The 13,414-nt window shown below is 41.4% G+C and overlaps 1 protein-coding gene across 5 annotated transcripts in view; it reads right to left on the bottom strand.

Moving 5' to 3' along the window:
* Positions 1-780: 780 nt before the first annotated feature.
* Positions 781-13,414, bottom strand: part of phldb2a (pleckstrin homology-like domain, family B, member 2a) — a 30,711-nt gene continuing 18,077 nt past the window's right edge. For all 5 annotated transcript variants that reach the window (XM_083781820.1, XM_083781819.1, XM_083781818.1 and 2 more), the window contains 13 exons: positions 12,105-12,239; positions 11,417-11,554; positions 11,004-11,129; positions 7,860-7,970; positions 7,035-7,124; positions 6,112-6,261; positions 5,503-5,602; positions 4,860-5,064; positions 4,152-4,242; positions 3,721-3,867; positions 3,381-3,600; positions 3,045-3,130; positions 781-2,524 (listed from right to left, as the gene is read on the bottom strand). In XM_083781820.1, the coding sequence (XP_083637946.1) occupies positions 2,384-2,524; positions 3,045-3,130; positions 3,381-3,600; positions 3,721-3,867; positions 4,152-4,242; positions 4,860-5,064; positions 5,503-5,602; positions 6,112-6,261; positions 7,035-7,124; positions 7,860-7,970; positions 11,004-11,129; positions 11,417-11,554; positions 12,105-12,239 (1,740 nt within the window). In that variant the 3' untranslated portion in view covers positions 781-2,383. The remainder of the gene's footprint in view (positions 2,525-3,044; positions 3,131-3,380; positions 3,601-3,720; positions 3,868-4,151; positions 4,243-4,859; positions 5,065-5,502; positions 5,603-6,111; positions 6,262-7,034; positions 7,125-7,859; positions 7,971-11,003; positions 11,130-11,416; positions 11,555-12,104; positions 12,240-13,414) is intronic.

Below are 13,414 nucleotides of genomic sequence, written 5' to 3'. Positions count from 1 at the left end.
TAAACAAAAGGGCAGAGCCATGGGCTGTCCTTTTATAAGGAGGGGGAGGGACTAGGACAAGTGGGTGGTCTTAAAGGAGGAGGCGGAGGGACTGGATTAGGTGGGTGGTGCTAAGGTTAAACTCATGCATACCTAATGAACTGGTGGGTGTGTCCACATGAAACCATAATTTTAACAAATACTGTACACTTTTTTGAAAAATGTATACCTCCTTATATAACAATAACACCTGATGATCATGTTTAAGGGTGGAAAAAAATCACGGCACTCCATCTTAAAGAATGTAGGCTACACAAATTACACCTTTACAGAGCTACAAGAAGCCTGGTTTCAGTGCACTTGTTGTGCCTCTAATACAGTTCAGAGGTGTACTGTAGCGATGAGTTACTTGAGTACTGTACTTTGAGTATTTTGTATTTTTGGATACTTGGAGGACTTTCAACTCCACTACATTTCTTTTTTTTTTTTTTTTATATTTTTTATCCCACGATTTTGTAACCCATTTTTCACCCCTGTGTCAATCATCTAATGTGATCCTGGGCTCTACACACCCTCCACCAACCTGGGGAGAGCAACGAACTTAACTCATGCTTCCTTCATGCTTGAGTGTCCAAGTTGCTCCTTTACACCTGACAGGGGGGAGTTTCCCTGGTTGGACGTAGCGCGTGGAAGGAACACGTTATTCCAACCAGTTCCTTTCCCCTCCATCAGGCGCCCCGGCTGGCCAGGGGGAGGCAACTCCACTACATTTCTAAGACAAATATTGTACTTTGACTCCACTACATTTCTTGTTTATAATTTAATAGAGCAATGCATTGATAAGTAAAAGGAAATGTACTTTGTACCATTGAAAAGTATTATTTAAAAGCATGTACTCCAGTACTTTTATTTCAAGTACAAATTTGAAAGAGAACATCATCCTGTTGTTGAATGTTGCAGCTCTTTGATCAAATATAGCTGTCTTTAACAGAGATAACACATTACCAACACAGCTTGCTTCATTTATATGGAATTTACTGTATGTTGCTGTAGTGTACACTGTAAAACCTATAGAGTAAGAAAATGTAACAAAAAGGTTGCTAAACAAATGGTTAAATGGTTAAATGAATGCTGATACTGTGTAGGGCTGCATAATTAATAATGTACAGTACCGTATGAGTTTAGTTAATATAATTAATCACAAAATACTGGGATATCAGCAATACTGAAACTTTGATCAACCTGTTGCTATAACATGTGGTTATTAGTAAAAAATAAAAAAATAAACTTTATGAAATTATAAAATTATGATTGTTCTTCAAATCATCAATTGAAGCAATCACTGTGGCTTACATGGGGTCACAATATCTAGCAATCTATCCGCATTATTATTTTAACCCTGTGGTTTTGGCAACTTGTATCTTTACAAAAATATACATTTAATAATACTTGCATAATCATCACAGTTTAGGGATAAGTGTGTGCAAATACTTTTTTTGTTATAGATGGCATAATATAAAAGAGTAGATTTCTGTTAAACATTTTCAAACATATTCAAAATGATATAACTTTGTTTATTTCAGAACTAGAAGCACACAATGAATCACACTGCGACACGCTGTAAGTTCTGCTATTTTCCGATAGCCGCCCGCAATAAAATAGGGTTTATTTACTATAGGCGCAATATTTACAAATTCCACTGGGCAGTGGGTACCCCTGGAACCTCCTCAAGGAGCTTATTAAAGGGATGTGCTTGCACACTGTTTGATGTGGAATCCTTAGCTTGTGTTTCAAAATGTTCCTTGTAGTGCGGTTGAACATCGACATCAGCTGCATACAGGGGAGGCAGTGGCGGAGGTGCTAGAGCGGCTGCTTAGGAATCAGAAGGTTCCCGGTTCGACCCCCACCTCCCCCTGGGTTAGTGTCAGAGTGTTCATCAGCAAGGAGGCACTGAACCCCTAAACGTATCACGATGAATAGGTCGGTTTGCATGGTTTCCTCTGCTGTCAGTGTGAATGTAAGGCACACTGTAAAGCACTTTGGATGAAGGCACTACTGTATATACAGTAAAGTAAATGTACCATTTACTGATGAGAATAATCTTCATCACTGTCAACAATCCCACACTGGAACTTTGGTATATAATATGTTGATCCTTTTATTTGTATTAAAATTGTGGAAAGGGCAGCATACAGTATGCAGGTCTCTGTATGAAGATGGTTGGTTGTTCCAAAATTAGATATCCACCTTTTAAAAATGTATGCATTCTCTTCCAAAATAGACGATAAGAAAAAGATGAAAAACGACTCAGGAAAAACTGGTTGGCTGTTCAACTTTGTCATATAAAAAGCTGCACATACAACATCCACACTGGATCTTTCCGAAAGGCAGCAACTATGCACTATTACACCATGAAGTGCATGTGTCCTTCTGCACCGGTGACGATGACATCCATCCAGATGCGCATGGCCTCGGGGGAAGGTGCCACCATGTAGAACACCCTGTCATGGGTCTTGACACTGAAGGTCAGCGACGGGTTGGGGCTCTTGGGTATGTCAAGTACATGTAATTACAAGAGAGGATGAGATAATGAGAAAGAAGACATGGCCAGGCAGGTGGTGGGTGGACGGACGGATGCAGCAAATAGAAGACAATCAAAGAACAGGAAGAGATACAGTATACATTTCAGCATCGATCAAAGACAGACTGAGTGCTTACAGCAGTGACTTTCAACCTTTTAAATTCCAAGGACCCCCAGTTTGATATGCATTGATGAGGTCACGGGTACCCAGCCTTTTCTGCAACATGGACCATTAGTCGTAGTCAATATTTTTGGAGACCACCGGGTGGCATCAACAAGCATGCGTGTGTGGGAGCAACGATCAACAGAAATATAAAGGAAAATCTCCCATGAGGGTTCATTTGGTTTGTAACCATCAACCATTTAGCCGGGGAGCCCCTTGTACCCCCTTAAAGACTCCTGTTGAGAACCAGTGGTTTACAATATCTATACAAAGATACAGAACATGAGAAGAAAGGGAAGAGAAAGAGTTTCATTTGTTTACCTTGTGTGCATTCTTTAAGTGGTCATAATAAACCTCTTCTATGGCTTGGAAGTATATGACTCCTTTCATCTTGGTCTCGTGTTTGTCTGAAGCACAGAATACACACAGAGTTTAGAAAGTTAGAAATTGAAAACTGCAGTTGCATATTACAAGCTTAATCTTGATTTTAGTTGCATCTTTTATAAATGAGAAACAGAAAACGAAATAGGTGTAGAAGTCATGTAAATGCATACATTATAGAGGCTACAGTTGTATTTAATAACATTGAATAATGGTTGGGGATAGATACAGAAATGAATGTAGACCTTTCAGAGAGACAGAGGTTTTCGGATTCACCTGCATAGTAAGTCAGCGTCCGTCGGTTCTGATCAAAGACGAACCAGCGTTTCTTCCAGGTTTTGATCTTGCCGCCCATTTTGACCAGGAAACCTCTGCAGGTTTTGTCTGTGATGGCCAGATGAAAGCAGGCAGCTGGGTTGTGGCCAGCCGCCTCAATGTGGCCGTGAAGATCAAAGTCATCTTTCCTCACAGGGAGGTACCGCGTCAACAGTCTGGACTGGGGGACACACCGTGAGATTAAACGTAAAGATATAAAAATGCAACCATAACATTGTGTTCATTTGTTCGTTTGGGGGGGGGGGGGGATGCAGAATGTCATGCATTCTGATATCCTCACCTGGGATCGTTGTTTCTCCCGTAGTTTCACCTCCCTCTCGACAAGCTTCTGCCTCCTACTCGTCTCCTCTTGTAGCCGTTTCTCCAGATCCTCCCTTCGTCTGCGTTCTTCCTCCAGAGCCTGCCGGCGCACCTCCATCTCTCGTTCCTGTGGGAGCAACGCAGACAAACAGCTTCACACGGATTCAGAGACACTGTGCAGGGAACACAGCAGAGGTAGTACGTTCTTGGCTTCAATCCCTTTAGCATTGTATTTATATTAAACTGTACTCTTCTGTGCTTTCTTTGCAAACTGTTAATAAAGCATTACACACGCACGCACACACACACACGATTGACAATAGCTGGGCTTATATTATGCCTGGGTAGCTACAGTATAACTCCAGGTGAAATTCCTACATGACTTTAACCCTAGCTTGCAGCTTTAATTACCCTGTGTTCCAGGAGTCTCTGCTTCTCCACCTGGGCCTCTCGTAGTAAACGTTCCATCTCCTCGATCTTTGCCATATTGGTTGTGCTGGCGCTGCGAGGAAGAGAAGGATGGATATCACAGTATTTTGAAATTGGCTGTGCCAAAATATCTTTTAATGTCAAAATGACAAACCAATAGTGTGATGACAGGTGTTAAACAATGAGAAAAGACCAGTGTTAATTTTGACAGAATTTCTTGATTCAGTTTTAGTCATAGTCTTTTGAATTAAATTAGTTTTAGTCATATTTTAGTCATCTTAAATGTTTTAGTTTTAATCTAGTTTTAGTAGACTAAATATTATATATATATATATATATATATATATATATATTTGGCAGGCCTTGATGGCGTTTTAATGCCTGATTGTATTATTATTAAATAGCCGATTTACAACTCACAATACGCTAGATACCAGAGCACAACCAAACATAAAATGACTTGTCTTTTAGTTCTACTGGAGCTCTGATATACTAGTCCCCCCCTAACATTTTAGTGTAGTTTTGACGAAATTGGCAATACATTTAGTCATAGTTTTAGTCATCAAAGTGTAGCTTTTATTTAAAAAAATCGTCAGTGAAAAGGGTAGTCGACAGGCATTTTTCACCACGTTTTAATCGACGAAATCAACACCGGAAACGACGATGACAAAATGTGGAGGCTCTACAGACCTGGATATGTTGTCCGGGGAGCACGCAGAGAAGCTGGTCTCCAAGCTGTCAGAGCTGTCCACGCTGACGGTGTCTGAGGTGTTGAGGCTGTTGTCTGCATACGAGAACGGCTCCAGAAACACGTTGTTCTCAGACGCTGTCCTGCTGCAGTAGTCGTTACGTTTCTGTCTGTCGTCGTTCATGTACATGTGACTGTTGTTGCCTGCTAATATGAATACCGAAAACGTACAGATCAAGTTGCCGCCCATTTTCATAGAGATTATTAGATTTGTATAGCATACATATAGCATAATTTTTCATTATGAAGGGAAAAAAAGGGAAGCTCCGCACACTCAAATCTGTGCACAATCAATATGTTTATTTGCAAGCTCTCGGTCTACACTGACCTTCAGGCATCATTATTTTTTCATTATGAAAAATGGAAAATGAATTATGCACGTAATCGCATATCTGAAAGCTATACAAAATAATGATATGTTCATAGTTCATTTCTCTAAAGCCATGTGTTTAGGCCGGGGGAAAAGGTGTATAGCGTGTCAAGCAATTTATGCACACAAGTTATCATGTATTTGTTTTCTTAAAAATGTCGATAAACCATGACAAGAATATACAGTAGTTAAAGGAAAATGTAATCTGGACGTACTCTTGTTCATCCGTCGGGTGTTCAGATCCCTGGAGGAGAGAGTGAAGCCTTGAGGGATGAAATTCCCACAGCTTGAACTCTGGGACAGAGGCAGGTGAGGCTACACATGGGACAGAGTAAGAACACACACCGTGGTCAAGAACTGAGGAAAACACCCCCTCTGTTTTATTGGTCCTTCATAGCTCGGTGGTTCTCAAACATTGTTCTGACAATTAATTCAAGTTTTATGATACCTGGCAGCCATTGTAGATCATCTTGCTCAAATGTCACACTGAACCTACTACTGTACTTGGTATTTGTCTAATGGGGCTTAAATTGGACTTGTTGGACATGTTTAAACTGTTCCTGATTTTTCAGAGTACCCCCTGAACTCACAATGCGTCACGAGGCAACGCATTGTGAGCTTGTAGATCTGCAAAGATTATTTATACATTTGACAACTTTGTAGCATAGTATTTCTACATTACAGTATTGCTGCTTTTACTTAGGTAAAAAAAAAAAATTAGTTATTTTCCACCACTGCTGCCTGTGCCTGGGTGCGTGGACCTGGCTGCCAGGTACGTGGCTGGTGCGTGGACCTGGCTGCCAGGTGGCTGCTACGTGGCTCACCTTGGGAGACAGGCTGCGACCCAGAGACCTGCCGTAGGGAGTGAGGAGCTGCTGACTGCGTCTGTGAGGTAGGCTGTCACTCAGGTGAGAGGAGGAGGAGCTCTCCCTGCCGCCGCCGCTGCGCCTCCTTTCCTTCAGCGAGTGCAAGTGCTGCAGCGGGTCACAAACAAAGGAACAGTGAAACACGGCGGCCAGTGTTGCCATGTCCGCTTATTATAAGCGACTTTGGGGCTTGCTTTTCTGTGAAGTCGCTTGTAATTATTGGTTCGTTGTGTCCCGCAGTGGCTCAGAGTGGTAGAGTGGCCGGTAGAGCTGTCGGATGGGAACCGTGATATTCCACGTTCGATCCCGGGCTCCCCCAGAGTTAGTGTCAAAGTGTCCTTGATCAAGACGCTGAACCCCTAATTGCTCCTGATGTGCCTTTCATGGTTTCCTCCGCCATCGGTGTATGCATTTGTGTGCATTTGTGTTTCTATTAAGAGCGTCTGCTAAATGCCTTTGTAAATTGTAAAAGTGTAGTTGCTAATATATTTAGTGCAAGGGACTCCCACCCCCCATACAATATTTGGGTTGAAACTTGTTTTCATAGACCTGGCTGCGTATTTCTCTCGCAAAGAACTGGCAACACTGAACACGGCATATTCCATTGATCCTCCACATCCACATGTGTCATAGGATGGCGCCAATCTAAGGAATTTTATTTTCCCAGACATTGTCCTTCATGTTGCTGTCCGTGTACGGTGCGTGCTGACATTTGTTAAAGGAAAAAATGTAAAAGAAAAGAAAGACAGATAGACAGACATCATAGACATTTATATAGTCATTCATTACAGTGAGGTGCTGTTCTTGTGACACACAAGCGCCCTCTGCTGGATAGATTACGCATGAGCTGCAAGTGAATCAAGTGAATGTTTTATTCTTACCTCCTTAATGGCCCCAGGGTTGTTAGTGAAGGCCTGGCCCCCAGAGAGGGCTGCGTACTTTCCTTCCAGAGAGGCCAGGTTCTGCTTCTCCTGTAGACAAGGTTGTTGTTTATTTATACATCCCCGGGAAAAGTCACATACACACATGTGAGCTGCCTGCTATCACCACATTGAGGAGCGCTACTGGGCCTAATCAGTCTCCCTGCGGCGGGACCCACACAAGTGAAAACAGCAGATCTACAAGCTCACAACGTGTCGCTTCGCACCACATTGTGAGCTTGTAGATCGGCTATTTTCACTACTACTTACTACTTACTTTGTTTTCTAATTATGGGATTTCTTAGATTTCTATTTTATTTCTTCATGGAATTACTGAAAAAAGAAAAAGAAAGATTTTGGGAATGTTTTATGAAAATATATTGAATAATAATAGGTACCGGTAATTAATAACAAAGTGTAGAAAAGAAAAAAAAGTGACCCAGTGTTTGGAAAAGAGTGGTTCAGTGGTCAGTCATTATGATGAATGGATAACAATTTACAATTTAGGCATTTAGCAGACGCTCTTAATCCAGAGCGATTTACAGTAAGCAAGAACAAAAAACACGGCAATGCATCATATACATAAGAAATAGTCATCATGAATCATACCGTACATAAGCTAAGAACCCAACAGTGGATTTTTTATATAATGAAACTATGCATATGTATGTATGACTACATAAAATGCTATCTAAGTTACATAAGTTGAGCCTTTGCCTTTACGGTTGCATACATACAGTACAGGTTTATCAATATTTGCATGCAGGGAGCTTTCATACAGTATACCTTCTGAAGCATGATGAGCAAATTGTTTTTCTCTTTCTGGAAATGCTCTTTTTCTTGTTGAGTTTGAAGGGCGATCTGAGTGGATTGTCTCTTCAGCGCCAGCAGCCTTTCCTATGGAAAGCAAAACAAATACTGTAATTGACGCCAGCAAGATATTGGGAGAACATTCACAAACGAACACCAAAGAAGTCGCTGTTTTAGAAGTCAAATGTATTTATTTAATTTAAATCAAAAATATATTTTGCCCCAGTATATAATACATCAAACGCAGAATTGTCTGTTATTAGATACTGTACATGACGTTCCACTACTACTACTACTACTACTACTGCTGCTTCCTTTGATAGTTTGTTGGTACCCTGCATTGGTAACTATTTTATTCATGGATGGGGGAACTTTTCTTTCCATTCTTTGTGAAGTAATTCCATGTTTTTGAGGATTTACTCCTCACGACATTAAACTGTTAGTTGAAAGTTACCAATTATTATCTGCAAGGACTAAATTATTTTAAAAGGCTCTAACCCACCCTTATGTTTGGCTTTGCTTTTGTTGTTTTTTGTACACAGAAACCGTAAACAGCATGCTAAATATTATTTCATGTTTAGAATTTCTGGTATTGATTATTGCTGTCATTTGTTCATGCTTTGTGCCTTAATCATTCAACAATGCTGTAGTAATAACAACAACAAATCATGCCAAGTGAAACGTTTCCATGTGTCAAGAGGCAAATAAAATATTCTATCTACAGTTCTGTTAAAAGCATAAAAGCATACTTTCTTCTCGATAGAAGTTTAAAATAGTGTGTAAAGTACTAAGCAAAGAGCGTCATATGGTACTTGGAGCGCATTAGGTGCTCTCTTGGGGATAGTAATCCAAATATTGGGTTTCTTCCATCTTTGAGTTTTTATAGACCCATTTACAAAACGTCTAAAAGCCTTTGTGGACAATCTCTTGAAATGATGCTGTAAATAGAGAGAACTGAAACCTGTGATGTCTCCAAATGCTCCATAGAGAATGGATAGATGACAGGAGGTGACTGAGTGGTTCTTTTGAATTTCTTGTGTTAAATGTCATTAAACCTCACTTGGTCTCACATGTTTGTACATTAACATTTAAACATATGAAAGCAGGTTATGAAAACTTGAAAAGCACCCCTTTCTTTTTTTAAATATATTTTTTATCCCACGATTTTGTAACCCATTTTTCACCCCTGTGTCAATCATCTAATGTGATCCTGGGCTCTACACACCCTCCTCCAACCTAGTCCCCATATATGGGGGACAAGGGGAGAGCAACGGACTTGAAAAGCACCCCTTTCAGAAAGAAATATGCTTTTTTTCCCTCCACCCCAAATCTCTTGATTAAATGTCCAGAATAGGAATGCAACAGTTCAAATAGTTGCATATCATGTTGCATTCGTTTTGGCCTTAATCTTCTGCAGGACAAATTGAAAACATCCTAGTGCCACTGATAATGGACTGCATCCGCATGCATTTTTTAAAATCTGTCAACACTGTGTATACCAACTCAGCTGTGCCCAACATCTCTGGTGTGAAATGGTCATGGGCTTTGTACCAATGGTCTTGCAGATGAATTACATTTCTTCCCTCTCAATTTCCTTGATGACCATGATCTTAATTGTGTTCGGTACATCACTTAGGGACTTTTTGATTGATTGATTGAAATATTTATTAACAGTTTGCAGAATTACAGTACATTTCAAGCACAAACTCAATACAAAGACTGTTAACTGTGAGTGGACGACCCAATTAAGCATTACACTTGTTTACAACAGGGTCCACATTGTTCAATTCATCAAAACATTTAGAGACATACAAATAGACACTTCTATGTAGCTAAAGAAGAGAACAGGAATTCATCATATAGGAAGCAAAAAGGGAAAAGATACATATACAGTGAGGGGAAATGGGGGTGGGGGGGGGTGGGGGGGATTCAGATTTTACAGAGGCCAGTTTCGAATTGCAGCCATCCGTAGGTGCCCTTTGAGAGCGGTTTTGAAGGAGTCAAGGGATTCACATGTCTTAATGACTGTTGGTAGGGCGTTCCACATTTTGGTGGCATAGGAGCGAAAATAATTTAGACCCTTGTTTGTGCCGAATCTGGGTTGTACATGGTTTGTTGCACTCCCTCTGGTGTTGTGGGTGTGGACTTCGTTTACATTAAGGAAGTATTTAGACAGGTACATGGGTATCTTGGTGGTGTATCGAATCTTGTGGACCAGACCCATTGCAAGATGCTGTACTTGTACTCTGTCGTCGACCCTAAGCCATCCCAGCCTGTCAAAGTGGGCAGGGGTGAGGTGGGTTCGGGGGATGAGGCCAAGTGGGAGCCTGACCAGTTTGTTTTGGGAGGTCTGGAGCCTTGTTTTAAGGGCCTTTGAGGTGCTGTGGTACCAAGAGGTGGATGCATAGTCAAAGAAACCTTGTACGAGGGCTCCTGTTAAGGTCTTCAAGGTGTTTTTGTTGACCAGTGAGGAGATCCTGTAAAGGAATCTTGTTCTTTGATTGACTTTTTTGATTACGTTGGTGGCCATTTTATCACCGGAAAGATTGGCCTCCAGGATGGAACCTAGGTAGGTAATTTGATCTTTTCGTGTGATAATATTGTCACCCACTCTAACCAAGAAGCCATCTGCCTTGCTGAGATTACTATTTGATCCGAAGAGAATGGATTCAGTTTTTCCAAAGTGTAAGGATAGTTTGTTATCAGCGAGCCAGGTGCAGATTCTACCGAGTTCAGAGCTGAGGGTCTTTTCAACCTGCAGTTTGTTCCTGTCCGAGACCAGCAGTGCTGAGTCATCTGCGAACAGGAACAAGTTGCAGTCACAAGCTGATGTCATGTCGTTAACATATATCAGGAACAGTAAAGGCCCTAGTATGGACAGATTTGTCTTCATGACATTAGTGTAAGAACATATTGGCACTATGTCATTGCATACATGCAATTCAGCCTAGCGTAGTAGTCTACATCAGTGATACTAAAAGTGTGGTCCAGGGACCTTAAGGGTTCGGTTCAATGAGGGAGTTCCAAATGGGCCCTTTCATGTCTGTAACTCTGAAAGTGTAGAAACGGACCAAATGAGTTAAAAAGTGGTCAACATGCATGCATGTGGTCGCTGCATACCTTGCGTGTGACCATAGTACGCTGGCACTCAGTTGTTTCACGGAGTAGCTTCTGCGTCTCACTGTCCTCCTCCTCATCCTGATGACACTCTCTCTCCAGCTGCTGGAACTCTAGCACATCACTTTCCTAAGGATTGACACATTCGGACACACGCACGCACGCACGCACGCACGCAAGCACACACACATGCACGCATGCACACACATACTCACACAGTCTTATTATAACAATAACAACTTAAAATTGTATAATGCCTTTAACGAGACCATTACTTTATGTCCAAAGGACATTTTACATTGAAAGAAACTAAAACAAACAAGTAGACAAAACAAAAGTAGCATCCTTGAATGACTGATTTCAGGGATGGTTTAGAGAGAGACACAGATTTTTTTCTCATTCTTGCATGTTTATACCTGCGACTTGTCCGTGAGGTTTGTCTTCACGCTGCCGCCGATCTTCTCCTGGAGCCTCTCTAGGAGCTCTTTGTCCCTCTGCAACTGGGCCGTCTCGGCTTCCTGTTCCCCGTCTAACAGAGCACACTCCACCTCCATCTGCAACGCAGAGCGCCCACACAATGAGAAACACTGGGGAGTTGCATGCCTTTGGCTCGGCTGTGGTCGACTCAACAAAAGACTCGAAATGCAACAAACATACCATCAGATAAACACTAGGGAGACGCAGTCTACGTTCACTGTCGGGCAGAAACCTCGCATGTCCAGATTTCATACTTTTAATGTGTTTTCCTACAATCTAGTGTCTGATACCTAATCATATTCACAGGAAAGTGCGCAGCTTTAGATGATTGCGAGGCATGCCTCAATCCACACTTCTTCTGAACCCATCGAACTGCAGGAAGACAAATGACACCAGCCGCCTGAAACCAATCACTTGTGTTTATATTGGCAGCACAGCAGGGCATTTAGCAGATTTCCCAAACATTTACATGCCAAGGACCCCCAAATAGCCTCGCCTGTTTTTTTAGGCACATTGAGCAGGCCAGCAGTGGAGGACCATAGAACCCAGGGAACATAGAACCCAGGGACTATAGAACCATGGAGAACATAGCTGTGTTTCTACAGTATATTGGCATCAGTACAGTACCTCTCTGATGGACTCCTCCATCTGGTTGTCCAAGTCTTTGGCCTTCTGCTCCAACTCGTCTATGTTGTTCAGAACTTGAATCCTCTCCTCCTCTATGTGGGTCACTTCCTGTTTCAGCTGCATGCTCTCTAGGGCCTGCCAGAGACATCATGCATCCAGCGTTACATTCATAGAGAAAAAACAAACGCAGCATTTTCTTAACCACTTAAGAGCTCCTAAATACGTCGTACTTGTATGACAAAATAGTGAAACCACAAGCTCACAAGTTAAGTTGTGTTGTGAGCTTGCAAATATGATATTTCTTTTGCCATTTCTTTCATTTTAAAGATTTTGTAAAATTAAGTCCACACACAGGCTCACTCCAAAAGTGCTATGAGATATGAACTGTGATGAATGTGTCACGTCATTTTCTTTAGTGCTTGGGAAAAAAGGGTGTGAACAAGTGGATGCTACTGATGGAAACATTCAACTTTGTAAAAGTCAACGATCCATGAAGGGAACTGCACCACACAAAAATAGCTCGTAAAAAATATAATAATATATATATGATTTCAATTATTATTATTGTTGTAGCCTATTTGTGCATCCTTATTCTTGTGTCAATACGCCAGCTGTATTATGAAAAGAATTTCTTGACAGTTTAAACAGAAAGTTGGAGTCCTCAAACTGTGACAAACTGTCCCTTTCTGGACAAAAATCAGTTCTTTCCATGCATTTGATATGCTATTAAACCATTTTCCCAGCCACTGCACACCATCCTTTGCCAAGGTGGACTAGAGCCACAGCTGCGTTTTTAATTCACTGGAACCTGGCTCGCTGACAACGAGGGCAGGATTCCATTCCACTTTGTGAAATGGAAATATTTTTTCAGTGTGCTTTAACTGCCACCACAGTTCTTGAACACCCACATACTTTATCTCAGTGGCTCTTCAACATTTGAATTTCAAGGACCCCCAGTTTGATATGCATTAGGCCACAGACCCCCATTTTCATCTCTGGGACCCCCAATCTATAAACTCTACTAGAGTGTACAAATGGAACATTCCATGTACAGGTAAACTCTCTGAGTTACAGACCCTTAACTCCTCACGGACCCCTGAGGGTCCCAGGACCCCGATTTGAGAACCACTGCTTTGTTTCATCTATTGCTGATAATACAATACAAATACATTCATATCACTGTAGGTATTTAATTTACCGGTAAGACAAAACAGATCCTAAAGCATCAGGTTTTCCTGTCTGCAGCCACCGCCTCAGGGATTTATGGGTAATTTCCAATGCAATATTGCTTGCTTTGCAACCCTTTAGTT

This window comes from Protomyctophum parallelum (genome assembly GCF_964188405.1).
Source record: "Protomyctophum parallelum genome assembly, chromosome: 1".
Classification (NCBI taxonomy): Eukaryota; Metazoa; Chordata; class Actinopteri; order Myctophiformes; family Myctophidae; genus Protomyctophum; species Protomyctophum parallelum.
The sequence above is the reverse complement of the archived record's forward strand: the minus strand, read 5'-3'. Positions and strand labels throughout refer to the sequence as shown.